This window comes from Bufo bufo, chromosome 3 (assembly GCF_905171765.1).
Source record: "Bufo bufo chromosome 3, aBufBuf1.1, whole genome shotgun sequence".
Lineage (NCBI taxonomy): Eukaryota > Metazoa > Chordata > Amphibia > Anura > Bufonidae > Bufo > Bufo bufo.
This window is the reverse complement of record NC_053391.1, coordinates 377,147,813-377,165,352: the sequence shown is the minus strand read 5'-3', so window position 1 is coordinate 377,165,352 and position 17,540 is coordinate 377,147,813. Positions and strand designations below refer to the sequence as shown.

General features: G+C 41.3%; 1 protein-coding gene across 4 annotated transcripts in view; it reads left to right on the top strand.

Moving 5' to 3' along the window:
* The window catches only part of BCAS3 (BCAS3 microtubule associated cell migration factor), a 1,315,291-nt gene that overhangs the window by 344,928 nt on the left and 952,823 nt on the right, over positions 1 to 17,540 (top strand). For all 4 annotated transcript variants that reach the window (XM_040424689.1, XM_040424687.1, XM_040424688.1 and 1 more), the window contains exon 14: positions 4,839 to 4,972. In XM_040424689.1, the coding sequence (XP_040280623.1) occupies positions 4,839 to 4,972 (134 nt within the window). The remainder of the gene's footprint in view (positions 1 to 4,838; positions 4,973 to 17,540) is intronic.

Sequence of the window (17,540 nt, the reverse complement as noted above, 5' to 3'; positions counted from 1 at the left end):
TGTTTGCTGTATTTGGCTGAATAGATATACCTATACATTCAAAAGATCCACATTCGAGTGTTGATATTTCTCTTTTTTTGCTTATAAAATATAGCATGCACTTGCACTTTATATTTGATGCCATTACTCGCACTCTTACTAACAGTGGATACTCTTTTCAATGTATACGTTATATAGGAGCTTACAGGCGCTTACACTTTAGGTCACTTACCTTATTACTCTGTTGTACTTGATAAACTCTCCCAGGATTGTACTGCACTTTTTGCATTTGTCTGTCATCTCTTTGTATATGCTTTTAACTATATACTCAATAAAATAATATTTTTTAGCTTAGTAGTTCTCAGTGTCTCTCTATAGGTTATTTAGTTATCTTCTGAGTTAAGCTCCAGTTAGGGGCTTTACTGTTTTTTCACGCCATTCCTTTGTAACTTACTTTTGTACTAATCTGCTACCTCTTGTTGTAGTGTCCATGTGGTTGACTGCTAATCCATGTGGGTCAAGAGATGCCGGCGCATAACTCCAAGGGGACAGGCAAACTCGTAGTTAGTAACAGGCCAAGGTCATGGGCAGGCAGAGTATGTGCATATCCTTTAGTCAGGCACAAGCCAGGCAGAAGAGAGTTAGGAATCAGGCAGAAGTCAGTACATGGGCAAAAAATCTTATACAGCACACCTTAGCAGGAGCTAGTAGACTAATGAACCTATTGCTCAGGCAGAGAGTGAGACAAACAGGATTGTTTGCAGGTGTACCAACAACATATATAACAGAAACTGAATATCCCTTTAGAAGAAGCTGCATATAGACAAAAGAAGGTTTAACCCTTGCAATACTGCATATTATGTGCTTAGGTCTGCTACCGGAGCACCAGACCTGCGACAGATACAGGATGAGTGGAGCGGTGACAGTATGTGTCTGGAGTAGCAGGGCAGTGGCAGACATGGGCCGTCAAGATAATGATAGGTTTTTAATAAATTATTCTTTCTAACCTGCGTGAAATTCATTCATTTTTATCCCGCTCATTTTGGCCTTTTGATTCAAGAAGGTGGTCATATTCCTGATTGACTTTTATCTGTGTATGCACATTCATGCATGGGTAAACTGTCAAGCACTGATAGAACCGCCTCCTTGACCCCAAAGCCCAGAATGAACAGGAATATAAATGGATGAAGTACAAGTTATACTGAATCATTTCCTACAATGCTGTATATCACTCTGCTCAGCTCCTCCTGCTCTACAACATGCTGCCTGCAGCTCAAACACCATGTTCAGCGTGACAGATTACCTTTAAACTATAAAATAGACTATCTTTGATTCATGTCCTTATGATATACTGTATTACTAAACAGTATTCTTCCCTGTTTAATATACAGTACCACTGCAATAGCAGACTGAAATTACAATAATGTAAGACAGTAAAACCAATTTTAGCATTATGGCAATTTCATGTATGTTTTTCTTTTATGAAGGTGTTGTTAGAGGAAACCCAAATTATAGGTTGTATTTTATGCCTTGCTGGTGTAAACGTGTCTTTGGAGTATGCAGTAGGACTGTTGACTGTTGGTAGCAGACATGTGGCATGCTAGGTGTTATAAATAGGATCATCTGAACATCACTTGCTACTACTGTCCTCCAACATTCCTAGTGGCTACATGGAGAGTACGATATACTCTTTAATTTTGGTCTTTCAGGCTAACCATCTTATGCCTCCTTCAAAGGGCTTACTGCCTTCTTAATCGACCTCAGTAAAATTTGCTAGCAAAGAATTTTCTATACCACCAGCAGATTTGATCCCACCTTCTAAGCCAAGCTTCATCTATCAAATTCAGTCTAGAGGAGCAAGTAGGAGAGAAATAGAGAGGAAGCTCCCAGATAAACATACCACAGCGCCTAAACTCCTAATCATTTTAGGCTTCCGCTTCCAGGACCTATAATTAGAAGTCCTTCTCTTCCTTATATTCCCAGTTGACGCAAATGCTTTTTGTGGCTTGGCACCTCGTTTGGGGCGTGGGTTTAGTTTACGGCCCAGCCAGAATTTGGTTTAGTCTTCTGATACAGCATAAATAGCTCTCAAGCCACAGTTGAGATCTGTACACTTTTCTTCCTTTTATGTGTATATGCTAAGAGCTTTAGTCCTTTCCTGAAAGCATCTTATTGTTTGCTATTCAGTACGTGCGAAAGAAAGGAAGTTGTAAATTAAAATAAAACATATGTATGCCTTTCCCTCCCATTCAGACAGTTGTAGAAGGCAAAGAACAATTCTGTTGGAAGGATATTGGGTATAAGATTTCAAGCGTGTGTTTTCCTTACCAACCTGCAGAGATATGTGCAGAGCTGACACCATGACCAAAAGCATTTTCTGTTATTTCTTGTAAATGTATATTATTAGTTCTTTACATATATTGTACTGAGTTAAGCTAAACACTTACCTAAAGGGGTTTTATAATTTTGAATATGCTCATATATATATATATATATATATATATACATTTAACATTATCGGATTTTTGACTTGCATAATGTCTGATCTGAGATCATGAGTCTGCTGTAAAGACACAGTGTGTCTGTACATCTTTTCTGTTAAACATTTGCATCCTTGCAGATATACTGCATAATATCCACTTGGAGGCTGCGATGGGGCACAATGGGGATTACAGAACACAGTTACTTTTTGTATACATATTTATTAGTGCATGCTAAAAAGAGAAAACTTTTATTGCTGTTTGATTATGGAAGTATCGGTGGATTTATCCGCCCCGCACACCAGAAAACTGGCCTAAAAAGTTGCAGATCCAGAGTTTGCAACTTTTTGAATGCCACTAATGCAAATACTTTTGCGCATGTGTCACTTGAACACTGCCTTTGCCATCTTCTGAAAAAGCAGAGTGGTATGGGTGGGGCCATCAGGCCCGGCAGATCTACCAATTTTCTGCCTGTTTTCTGCCATAAATGATGACTGAAATCTAAGCCAGCTGCGAGCTAGCATAGATTTCATTCTTGGGGCACAGACTGATTGAGGCTGCACTCAAAGGGGTTGTCTGGGCTGTTCATATTGATGACCTATTCTCAGGATAGGTCATCAATATCAGATCGGCGGGGTCTGACACCCGGCTCCCCCGTTGTTTGAAGAGAAGGCGCGCGCTGTGCTAGCACTGCCTCCTCTTCATTGATTACATGCTCGCCATCGCATCTGCAGCGGTGAGCAGGTGTAATTACTCCCAAGCTATCCCATTCATTTTAATGGCTTCTATAGAAGTGTATAGGAACGAGCCGTCCCATTCTCTTTAAACAGCTGATTGGCGGGGGTGTCGGACCCACCGCAGATCTGATATTGATTACCTATCCTTAGGATAGGTCATCAGTAAAAATAAATTTGACAACCCCTATAATTTATCATGGGGCGTGCTTCCCATCATAAATTAAGCGCATCCTCCAGTGGCGCAAGGGATACAAAGATAAACCTCTCTTGATAAATCTATCCCTTTGATCTTTCTAGCTATCATTTTTATTTTTGTAGTACTTCTGACTTTTTTTATGGGCCATGTAGCTGGTATGATATGTGCACTATGTGTAGCAATATCCAGGCAACAAAATTGACAATATTGCATAAGCACTACAGAAGGCATTATATTGAACTGTGTATTTAAAAAAAAGTGTAACTCACATATTCAATTAATATCCACATTGTGTTATTTACTTCAAACAGTAACAGTAAATGCATCCAACAAGTTTCTTTTCAAGCATTCTTATTCATATATACACAGTATCTCTGTTTTACAAGGCATTGGTACTAGTTAAAATAGTTTAAAGTCCATGCGTATAGGTCCATGACAGCACTAAGACATGTTCCCTTCAGCAATGTTCTGGTCCTAGGGCATGAGAGAACGCTGAACAAAGACTGCTTTGGTGCTGTCATGAACTACTCTAAAAAGTGCAAAGGCATTATAATGACACTTTGCTTTATTTGGCCACTATGACTTACTTTTTACTACACATTTAGGCACTCTACCAGATGTAACTGTATGGACTTCATGGACTGTAATATTATGTGGGTAGTTGGCACTTTAGTTCACTGTCATTTTTGGACTACATGACACATTTTTTTGGGTCGCTTACTTGGCTATTTTTGGAATTGCCATAGATCATATGTTTAGTACATACAAACTGTTTATAGTGTACACCGCATATGTAAGTGTGGGAGGCTTACCTTTTGAGGGTTGTACATATTAGGCACAACTCTAGTATAGACTTGTATTGTAAATGGGTGGATGCAGCTGGTGCCGAGGTCTCCTCATCACAAGTACCAAAGGAGTTGGAGAGTAAATACAGAACTTTTGCAGCCAGCCATACACATGGTGCTGGGCATGAAGGGGTGCAGACTTCCTAAGTGGAGCAATAGACAGAAAAGGTCAATTCAAACAATCCTTTATTGAAAATATCACATACAACACGTTTCTGGGCACAAATAGCCCCTTCCTCAGGTACACAGAGAAGAAGTTACCATTTTATCAGTGCAGCAGTTTTTGCTCCATTCACCAGGGCCCATTCTCCGGAGGTGGGTCCCACACCAATCGAACATTTATGCCATATCCTGTAAATTTACCATAAATGCCGATGGGAATAACAATTACATTTATTTATATTTTATTTCCAATTTTTTTTTTATCTAGAAACTTAACTAATAGCCATTATAAGTAATCAGGGAAACGTTCATTATATATACATGCACATGTCTATTGTTGCTAATGGTTAGTACATGATGACACCATTTGGCTATGGCAAATGTATATGTATGTTCAAAAAATCATTGATCGGATACAATATTTTCTTTGTCTTTTTAGGAATGTTGCTGGTTACCTCAGATACCCTTGGACATGATTTCCATGTGTTTCAGATCCTTACTCATCCATGGTCTTCTTCCCAGAGTGCTGTTCATCACTTGTACACTCTACATCGTGGAGAGACTGAAGCTAAAGTAAGTTTATTTTCTGAGATGAAAAGTATTATTCCCATGTGCAGGTTTTCCCACAATTAACATTTATGAACTATCCACAGGACATCTTAATTAGTAAAGTGTATCTATATTTTTTGATAGTGACATATCAAAGCTGTTTGATTGTTGGTGATCAAATGAAGTGACCCCCGTTGATCGCTAAAACGAGGAGATAGATACACTAACACAGAGCGCTGTCTCTCATCGCTGCTGAAGACCTGCTCAATATAAAGCATATGGGGGAAATTTATCATCACTGTCAATGCCTGGAGATTGCTTGTCTTTATGTTCGCATTGCAGATGTTCCTTGACTGAAGGTTCCTCTTTGCTGCTGCTCTCAGCTTTTCACTTCTTCACTAGCTCTGGCGGGATATAGCCCAGCAGTGTCCATACAGTAAATATAGTCCCTGCCGTTCAGCCCGAACATCACTTATACAGTAGGTGCAACCTTAGCAGTATCCATACAGTATTGAAACCCAGGAGCAGTGCCCATAAGTAATTACAGCCTTGTAGTTTACTTACAGTTGCTATAGCTCCAGCAGTGTCTATACACAAATTGTAGTTCATACAGTAGTTGCAACCACAACAAAAAGAAAAAGTTCCCATAAATATTGTAAACCCCAGCAATATTCCTTTCTCCAGTCTAAACTACTTACAACAATGTACTGGGGGAAGCCACCAAGTATTGGAATTTGAAGGAAGGTCTGACCATTACATGGCCTGGTGCAAGCATTCTTTCTTCTCCCCTTCAATTATAATGATCTCCATTCAAATGCCCATCCTACAATGACCACAGTTATAGCAGAACATTAGATGATTGTGGTGAAGGTTTCACACTTGGTTTCGTAGCTTTGAAAATAGTCAAAGTGAATGCATTTTTGTTTTGCTATGTTGTTTTCCTTTGGAAACATTATATTTCATACTTTCGTATTTGGTACCAAACAGTTTAATAAAAAGTTAATTATGTAAAACTATAAGTGTAGATAAAAGTATGGACTTGTAATAAATGCTGTCCTTTATAAAATGTCAATAGTTTGATCTAGTATGATGAACTGTGCTTTTACAGTTATTAGAAATGACTAATAAGTCAGAGTTCAAGATAATTGTGCGGTTGAGACAATGTGTAGCTGCCAAACCATTTTGGATCAATACGCAGAGAAGAATCCCGTATTGTGAGATTCTTTTATTTTGGTTAAATGCTATGCTTAACTTCATTGCAATGCATTTGACCTTATAACCTCTTTGTGGTTTTGTAGATAGATTACTTAATACATGTTCTTTAATATTGACCAGTTGTATGTTTATTGGGGTTTTGGAGGGTTGGGTTCTCTATGTATAGTGAATACAAAGACACACATCTGTGTCATTAATCCATCTTTAATTTGGAACGATTAGAGAAGTTTTCCGTATGAAGTATACAGCATAATAAATAAGCATATTTTTACATCATTTACCTGTCGTATATCTAAAAATGTGGAGGAAGCATGAACTATGATGTTGGATTGATACCTCATGGGTAGTAAATTTGTTGCTCAGTTATCTTTTTCCAATACCCACATTAAAGGGCATCTGTCAGCAGATTTGTACCTATGACACTGGCTGACCTGTTACATGTGCGCTTGGCACCTGAAGACATCTGTGTTGGTCCCATGCTCATATGTGCCCGCATTGCTGAGAAAAATGATGTTTTAATATATGCAGATGAGTCTCTAGGAACAATGGGGACGTTGCTGTTATACCTAGAGACTATTCTCTCTCTACAACTGCCGTGCCCTTTCCACTTTCATTGCCAAGGCCAGGCTGTGAAAACGCAATCATGCCTAGCCCTATCAATCAAAGTGCAGAGAGCGCGGCAGTTGCAGAGAGAGCTGACCCCCACGGAGTAACATTCCTGTTGCTTCTAGAGGCTCATTTATATATATTAAAACTTAATTTTTCTCAGCAATGCGGACACATATGAACATGGGGCCAACGCAGATGTCTTCAGCTGCCAAGCTCACATGTAACAGGTCAGCCAGTTTCATCTGCTGACAGATGCCCTTTAAAGTCTGTAGGTTAGGCCCAATTTAAAATTGTCTGCCATGCTTTCCTGTGACGCACTGTAGTACCAATATGCCGCATGAAACCCGAAGACAAATCTGATCCCAAAGTTTACGGGACAGTTTTGTCTTTGGTGGCATCAGTTGTGATGTTGGATGACAGGCAGAACAAGGGTGCATGCACAACTTTCCTATCAATGGACACTAGGCTGCTGTAAAAGTGCCCAAACTTATTAGCTGTGTCATCAACAACCATCCAGACGCCACTGATATATGTGGACTCTAGCTTGTCAATATTTAATGTGTATTTACTGTTAGTTTATTCCCTTTTAGATAAATTATATATTTAGCTTTTTTGTCTCTTTTTGGCATTTTTACATACCTTTCACTTTGAAGTGAATGAACCTAAAAGATCAGTTTGTGTCTAAGTGAGTCTAATGGATGTAGCTGCATTGTGGGCATCGGCCAGTCAGATTCAAAAGAGTATTTGAGTTAACATAATTCAAATGGACAGGGGCAAAAACACTAATGAATAATCAACAGCGGCCATTTTGTTGTAACATAGATCTGTTATTAAAACTTAAAGAGGTTGTCCCACTTGAGACATTGGTGGCATATCACCTATGGGACCCACACCTATCTCTAGAACCGAGCCCCCAAAGTAAACGATAGCCCATGGCAAATGTGTGGCCACCCTCCATTTCTGTTTGCTCGACTATTTTCGGCAGTCCCATAGAAGTGGTAGCGCGAGGGCTGCGCTTGTGCGGTGAGCTCCCCATTAATTTCTATGGAACTTCTGAAAATGCGCTTGGCTACTCTCAGAACTCCTATAAAAGTGAATGGAGAGCATGCCGCGCATGCGAGATGCGCTCTCTTTCACTTTTGGGGGACTGTTCTTGATATAGAAGTGGGTCCCACTGGTGGGACCAACACCTATCTGATATTGGTGGCATATCCTAGGGATATGCCACCAATGTCCCAAACATGCCATCATAATAAATTTTATTCTACAGGCCATCCGACCAGTTAACCCCAGTTATAAATCTGTCAGCACGTGATAGAAAGTAAAATAAATAGAAACTTGCACGTATACCATAGCGTTCCTTCCCGACACGATCAATGAAGTAGACCGCGCATTTACATGCAGAATCATGGCTTCTGAGCAGCAGATCGCTATTTAGGCTACTTTCACACTCGCGTTTTGGCTTTTCGTTCGTGAGATCCGTTCAGGGCTCTCACAAGCGGTCCAAAAAGGATCAGTTTTGCCCTAATGCATTCCAAAAAGGATCCGCTTAGAATGCATCAGTTTGCCTCCAATCAGTCTCCATTCCACTCTGGAGGCGGACACCAAAACGCTGCCTGCAGCTTTTTGCTGATCGCTTGATGAGCCAAATAGATCCGTCCTGATGCACAATGTAAGTCAATGGGGACGGATCCGTTTTCTCTGATACAATCTGGCACAATAGAAAACGGATCCATCTCCTATTGACTTTCAATGGAGTTCATAACGGATCCGTCTTGGCTATGTTACAGATAATACAAACGGATCCATTCATGATGGATGCATGCGGTTGTATTATTGTAATGGATCAATTTTTGCAGATCCATGACGGATCCGCCCAAAATGCAAGTGTGAAAGTAGCCTTAGGCTACTTTCACACTGGCGTTTTGGCTTTCCGTTTCTGAGATCCGTTCAGGGCTCTCACAAGCGGTCCAAAACGGATCAGTTAATGCATTCTGAATGAAAAAGGATCCGCTCAGAATGCATCAGTTTGCCTCCGTTCTGTCTCCATTCCGCTTTGGAGGCGGACACCAAAACGCTGCTTGCAGCGTTTTAGTGTCTCTCTGACGAAACTGAGCCACACGGATCCATTCTCACACACAATTTAAGTCAATGGGGACGGATCAGTTTTCTATGACACAATCTGGCACAATGGAAAACGTATCCATCCTCCATTGACTTTCAATGGTGTTTAAGACGGATTCGTCTTGGATATGTTAAAGATAATACAAACGGATCCGTTCTGAATAGATGCAGACGTTTGTATTATCTGAACGGATCCATCTGTGCAGATCCATGACGGATCCGCACCAAACGCGAGTGTGAAAGTTGCCTTAGACAGCACGATCTGCTGCTCAGAAGTCATGATCGGTGGTGCCTGCACAAGCAACATGATCACCTGATGAACAAGCGCTTCACTCGTTCATTGGTAGAATGCCAGATGAACTGAACGGTCGTTCCCGATAATCTGGATGATTATTGGTGCATCTAAGTGCCTCCAAATGACCCCAGGGAAAGTAGGATCCAACTACATTCTACTCAATTTTAAAACAGCTGTGTACAGTTTAGTAGATTGGGTGCAAGAGCAAAATTTAAGTAACCACATGAGGTCACCTTGCTGGGGTTGTTGGGCTCATTTATTGATTTATTTTGTTTTGATTTTAAGTAAGTACCTCATATTAATTTTTTTTGTGCATATATCATTACACAATTGAGTCACATTATTATGACCACTTCCTACTTTTGATGTTGGCAGCGCATAGCTCATAAAGAAAGTCACTGGGCTGGCTTGGTAGGTATAAGATGTGTCATAGGCTGTCTGCATACACATACATCGTTGCTGTGATGGGTAAAAAGGATGATTTATCAGAGTTGGAAAAAGGGTGGCTGTATTTCTGAAACTGCACATTTTGTGAAAGTGAGTGGACAAATGGCACCAGTGCAAATAAGTGACATGGAAACTGTGGAGCAACATGTGCCATTAATGTGATAGGTGAACGTTGGCTACAAAGGTGCGATAGGGCATACCGATATGCTGCAGTAGAGCATCTCGCTTGTAAAATGAACCAGTGAACTTCCAGACGTGTGTCTAAAACAACAGTTCAGTAAACCCTACTGTGTATGGGGCATCGAAGCAGACAGATGGTCACTGCACCTCTGCATCTGCAGAAGAGGCCTCAGTTTTCCCATCAGTATCAAAACTGGACCTCTGCTAATTGGTAAAGGGTTGTCTTCTCCAAAGAGTCACGTTTTCTGCTTCATCGAACGGATGGATTTTCGCATGTCAGGCTAGAAACATCTCGAAGAACACAAGCTGGTGGTGGCAGTGTTATGGTCTGGGGAAGGTTTTCGTGGCATTCTCTGCCATCCACGTCGAAGGCACTCTCAACTGATTTGGGTATGAATGCATCCTTGCAGATCACATATACCCATACATGCTGATTGTCTTCCCTCGCACAAATGGGGTCTTCCAGCAAGACAATGTGACATGTCACACAGCTAGAAATTTCCCACATTGTTTGGAAGACCTTGACCAAGACATTGAGGTACTACCCTGGCCTCCTATTTCCCTAGATTTGAATGTGATGCTGCCTGTGCCTGCAATAACCAATAACAGAGCTCCCTACAGCAAGGAGCTTTGCTATTGGTTAGTTTGGGCAGGCTGCCAGAGCAGTATCGTGTTTTGCAGCTGGTGTGAGGAGGGGCTGGTTCCCGAGTACTGGAAATTGCTGTATGAGGAGAGCAGGGGGAGTGCTGCACCCGCAAACCGGCGAACATGGAGTGGAGCTGAAGAGCAGTTGAGTTCTGGAGTGCTGGACAAGTGCAGTGGAGTTCTGGAGTGCCGAGCCTGGACATCCAGTTTGATGTTCACCACAAGGTGACAGCCCAGCTTTATATTGATATGTGTAATGTATGTAATGCAGTGTATGATCATCACACACTGCACTACACACATCGCACACTGCACTACTTACATTACACACTGAACTACATACATCACACACTGCACTACATACATCACACACTTCACAACAGACATCACACACTGCACTACAGACAACACACAATGCACTACAGACATCACACACTGCACTACAGACATCACACACTGCACTACAGACATCACACACTGCACTACAGACATCACACACTGCGCTACAGACATCACACACTGCACTACAGACATCACACACTGCACTACAGACATCACACACTGCACTACAGACAACACACACTGCACTACATACATCACACACTGCACTACATACATTACACACTGTGATGTCTGTAGTGCAGTGTGTGTGATGTGTGTAGTGAATGCAGGCAGGCTATTATAGCCAATTGAAAAAGTAATTTATCACTTGGCTATAGTTGCCTTCTGTTATTTAGACAAGAAATGGTTCCCTGCATAAACATCCACCTCTTAGGGCACACCACCGCTATTTATTTCTGTTGATCTTCTCTGTTAGATGAGCAGAACAATGAAAATAACAGAAGTGTTGGATCAGTCACGTAAGGCTTGGTTCACATACGTCATACGTTTAGCGTATACAAAAAAACGTATACACTAACAGATGCCTCAGACAGATGCAATACTGTGGCATCCGCCACCATAAATTACCACTGTAAAGCGCAGGATGGGAAAGCGTAGTGTACCACGTCTTTCCATCCTGCAAAGTCTAGCAAAGAAATGTAGAGATACACTGCAGTCAGCATGGCTATCTACCAGGACCTTATTGATTGACTCCCAGCCCATCTAGCTGCTGTCAGTGCTGCACACAACAGTTGCTCTGGATAATAATGTGACTATACTGTGTATATTCAGTGTTTGCAGAGTGTTGTTGCATCTGTGGTTGCTTTCGGACGGATATTGACTGGGTTGATTATTGACAGCTTAAGGTCCCTTTACAGAGGACGACACAGCAGGCGATTGTCTGGAAGGAAGTGTTCCTTCCTGACAATCACCTGCTTGTCAATGGAGGGGACCGTTGTATTTGCATGCAGTGATCTCCTCCACAGCATGAGGAGGTGAGATCACTAATGCCATCACTCGTCCCCATACTGACTAATTGTTTGCCAAGAGATGCTGTTTACACAGTACTATCTGCTGCCGGCCAACAATAATTTTTGTGACCGCATTAATGATTTATTACCCGATGATCCTGCGTTTCACTCATTCATTGGTAATCGGCGGCACGCTTCGCCAGATAATCGCTAAGGAGCATTCTTGTGACCGCTTGTTTTCGATTATCTGCAGGATTTGTGGCCTGTGTAAAGGGCCCTATAGACATCCAACTGACAGTCGTCTTTTTGTTACAGCTCTTCACAAAATTTGCTTAGCCAACGTAATTATATGGTTGGCATGGGCCCACTATGCCCTCATTCTTAACATACAGGGAGTGCAGAATTATTAGGCAAATGAGTATTTTGACCACATCATCCTCTTTATGCATGTTGTCTTACTCCAAGCTGTATAGGCTCGAAAGCCTACTACCAATTAAGCATATTAGGTGATGTGCATCTCTGTAATGAGAAGGGGTGTGGTCTAATGACATCAACACCCTATATTAGGTGTGCATAATTATTAGGCAACTTCCTTTCCTTTGGCAAAATGGGTCAAAAGAAGGACTTGACAGGCTCAGAAAAGTCAAAAATAGTGAGATATCTTGCAGAGGGATGCAGCACTCTTAAAATTGCAAAGCTTCTGAAGCGTGATCATCGAACAATTAAGCGTTTCATTCAAAATAGTCAACAGGGTCGCAAGAAGCGTGTGGAAAAACCAAGGCGCAAAATAACTGCCCATGAACTGAGAAAAGCGTGCAGCTGCCAAGATGCCACTTGCCACCAGTTTGGCCATATTTCAGAGCTGCAACATCACTGGAGTGACCAAAAGCACAAGGTGTGCAATACTCAGAGACATGGCCAAGGTAAGAAAGGCTGAAAGACGACCACCACTGAACAAGACACACAAGCTGAAACGTCAAGACTGGGCCAAGAAATATCTCAAGACTGATTTTTCTAAGGTTTTATGGACTGATGAAATGAGAGTGAGTCTTGATGGGCCAGATGGATGGACCCGTGGCTGGATTGGTAAAGGGCAGAGAGCTCCAGTCCGACTCAGACGCCAGCAAGGTGGAGGTGGAGTAATGGTTTGGGCTGGTATCATCAAAGATGAGCTTGTGGGGCCTTTTCGGGTTGAGGATGGAGTCAAGCTCAACTCCCAGTCCTACTGCCAGTTTCTGGAAGACACCTTCTTCAAGCAGTGGTACAGGAAGAAGTCTGCATCCTTCAATAAAAACATGATTTTCATGCAGGACAATGCTCCATCACACGCGTCCAAGTACTCCACAGCGTGGCTGGCAAGAAAGGGTATAAAAGAAGAAAATCTAATGACATGGCCTCCTTGTTCACCTGATCTGAACCCCATTGAGAACCTGTGGTCCATCATCAAATGTGAGATTTACAAGGAGGGAAAACAGTACACCTCTCTGAGCAGTGTCTGGGAGGCTGTGGTTGCTGCTGCACGCAATGTTGATGGTGAACAGATCAAAACACTGACAGAATCCATGGATGGCAGGCTTTTGAGTGTCCTTGCAAAGAAAGGTGGCTATATTGGTCACTGATTTGTTTTTGCTTTGTTTTTGAATGTCAGAAATGTATATTTGTGAATGTTGAGATGTTATATTGGTTTCACTGGTAAAAATAAATAATTGAAATGGGTATATATTTGTTTTTTGTTAAGTTGCCTAATAATTATGCACAGTAATAGTCACCTGCACACACAGATATCCCCCTAAAATAGCTAAAACTAAAAACAAACTAAAAACTACTTCCAAAAATATTCAGCTTTGATATTAATGAGTTTTTTGGGTTCATTGAGAACATGGTTGTTGTTCAATAATAAAATTAATCCTCAAAAATACAACTTGCCTAATAATTCTGCACTCCCTGTACAATACATACTCTTTTAGAAAGTGCACTTTATCCCCTTTGGCTAAAATACATCAATCATATCAGTCTTGCCAACCTTTTCACAAAATTTTATTTGACCACAAATTAGAATATTTGATCAACTGCAAGTTTATCTTCAACCCCATGCTGGCACTGGAGATCCCAGTCTAAAATGGCATACTCCTAAAGCTTGCAGTCTTCCATCTCACCCTTAAGAAAGATTTCACAGGGCCTCTGAGCTAGCCACACTTTAGGAAGATTATATATACATTATATAGCTGGCCCTACTGACTCAAGTAGAACTGTATGGCTGAGTAATGATAACCCATAACTACAGTTTCTTTAAGAAAAGGCTTGAGCAAGCAGTTCTTTTTTAAAGTACACTGGAATTAGGCAGCCAGTTTGACTGACCAAAATACCTTATCCTCAGCTATTTTGGCCGCCCACTCTCTTACTGGGAAACTCCTGTGAAATTCAACATAGATTTAGATTGTTACATAGATTTACACAATTTTATACTGTACTGTCTTCCTCATTTTACACACTTTGACTCCTAAAGGTCCTTCCTAGAGGAACCAATTACTTTAGAATAGGAGACACAAGTTGTATCCTTTCTAATAAATGGTAAATAACCTGGCTCCCATGGACTCCCAAAGGATGTAAATGACCTTCTAGCTCTAGGCGTTCTATCACCCAAACTTTCCCTGGATAGAGGGATGAAACAGGTATGTCCTCTGTTATTTTCCCTTGCCATCAAAGCTGTTGCAATTAAAATTTGATAAGACACAACTACTATATCACATTTGGGTTAAGTCAGGCTTTATGCCATCAATTTGGTCCTTTTCTTAACCCATTCCACCACTTTACTTCCACATGCCATAAATGTCATGAAATTTAAAGAATAGTCTGGTCTCCAATTTAATTGGGACAAGACAGTATATATGTCCTTAGAAAGTCAGATATGAAAAGATCCTTCTTATATTTCACAATTGAAAATTACAACTAAATTTAAGTACCTGAGCATAATGATTACAAAATCATACAGTAAGGATGTACAAAAATACTACGGTCACTGTCCGGAACTACAGTCAGCAAACTCAGAAACTGCTACTAAAGTCTTTAATCACTTCAGTTGGTAGGAAGCTAAGGCTACTTTTAGCCTCAAGGCCAGAAGTAAAGTAGCAGAAAACTGGTGAAAACGTTCTAGAAGCAGATGTATCAGAATGACCGAGGTGCAAACAGTAGTAGACCAGCAGGGTCGGAACCAGGAGATATGGATAGAGCCAAAACAGAGGACAAAGGATTAATCCAGAAACTAGCAGTAGTCAGAATTCCAGAAGAACCTGTAGTAGCCAATTCAGCACATTAGGGGTTCATACAGAAAACATTCCAAAGTCAGGATACCAGAGCAATCAGTGGAAGTCAAATTAACATATGAGGTGTTAATCCAGAAAACAAACCAAGGTCAGTACACAGAGAGTTAACAAGCAGGTCTTGGGTTGAGGTATAAAGTTCAAGCACAGAAGAACAAACAGAGCCAGGATACTTTACGCAATCACAGGCAACTGGCAATGACTGAGTAGCAGACTTAAATCCACCAGCTGGGGCTTAACTGTTCATTATAGCAACCCTCCCAGCACAGCCATGCACAGTATTTTGGCTGGCTGCACTACTGAGAAAGGAAATGAAACATAACATTCTGCCATTACTAGCTCATGTTTGAAACAAACATAAAGCTTGGAGAAAGTATTGTTCTCAACTGATGACACTAATTATCATCCCTAAATGCTTACATCTCCAGCAACATTTTGCAGTCACTATCCCAAAGATAAATTAAAATAAGAAACACTCGCTAGACCAAAGGTGTGTGTGGGGGTCACCCACACAATTTTTTATACAAGACAACTGGAGTATGTACAGTTGAAGTCATAGGTTTTCATATACCTCCTCATGTTAATTAAAACTCGCCTTTTAACGATTTCTGACATTCAATTATAGTACACATTCTCGCTCTTTGGTCACTTAGGATCACTATTATAGTTAAAGAATTTGAAATGTCAGAATAATACTAGAGATAATTAATTATTTCCACTTTAATTATTTTATTACATTCTCAGTTCCTACAGACACCCATGTAGGGTTGAACCGACTATTGAAATCTCGATGCTTTTTTGATACTTTGATACCCGGTTCGATACAATACCAGGTTTGGCATTTTTGCAATACCACTTGTTACTGGTCACATGGTGATGACATAATCAAAGGTCCTTTAACTTATCAGCATCTAGGAAGATCTTGCAGTTTTATAGGTATGTGCTTTATGCTGTGTACATATATAAATGTGAGGCACAGGGTCTTATTACTTTACTACCTCCATGTGCCTCACATTAATAGTAACAGTGACCCCATCATATGCCTCATATAATGGGCAAAATGGGATTAATGATGGTGTTACTATTAATATGAGGCACATAGAGGTTTAAAATTAATAACACCATGTGTCTCACACTAACCCTTTAATGCATAATGCCATACATGTACGGAATTATGTGCAGGGAATTGTATGGAGCAGACAAGGGATCAAAAGATCCCAGGTTCTAGCCCCCTAAGAGGGCTAAAAGTTATTAAGTAAAAAAAAAAGTTTCAAAAAATACAGAAATATTAAGTTTAAATCACCTCCCTTTCCCAATTTTACATATTAAAAAATATAAACAATAAAAAAAATTAAACATAATTACCGTATTTTTCGCCGTATAAGACGCACCGGCCCATAAGACGCACCTAGGTTTTTGAGGAGGAAAATAAGAAAAAAAAATATTTTGAACCAAAAGGTGTGCTTTTGGTGGGTTTTGAACTAATTGTGGTCTGTGGATGGCACTGTTATGGGGGATCTGTGGGTGACACTTATGGGGGATCTGTGGGTGACACTTATGGGGGGATCTGTGGGTGACACTTATGGGGGGATCTGTGGGTGACACTTATGGGGGATCTGTGGGTGACACTTATGGGGGATCTGTGTGTGACACTTATGGGGGATCTGTGGGTGACACTTATGGGGGATCTGTGGGTGACACTTATGGGGGATCTGTGGGTGACACTTATGGGGGATCTGTGGGTGACACTTATGGGGGATCTGTGGGTGGCTCTTATTGGGCTCTCTGGATGGCTCTGTTATGAGGATCTGTGTATGACAGTTATGGGGGGGATCTGTGGATGACACATATATAGCATCTTATGCTATGTGTCATCCACAGATCCCCTCCATAAGTGTCCCTGTAGTGAATGACCCTCAATACGCGGGCTGGGGGCCGGCATCTGCTTTTATAATGACAGCGGGGCCCGTGCAGTGACTGTATTCTACTACACGGGCCCCGCTCACTGTATAATCGTATCTGTAATAGTAAATTGTTATGTATATAATCGCATAATGAGCGCTGTGTATTACTTACAACTACAAGCGTTCGCCGCTCGGTAGCGGTAGCAGAGAGGAGGGAGGAGGCAGGCCGGGAGGACAGGCGCTGGCAGTGTGAGTCATACGTCATGCGCCCACGCCGCCTGCTTCATTCATAAAGTAGGCGGCGCAGGCGCGTGACATATGACTCACACTGCCAGCGCCTGTCCTCCCGGCCTGCCTCCTCCCTCCTCTCTGCTACCGAGCGGCGAGCGCTTGTAGTTGTAAGTAATACACAGCGCTCATTATGCGATTATATGCATAACAATTTACTATTAGAGATACGATTATACAGTGAGCGGGGCCCGTGTAGTAGAATACAGTCAC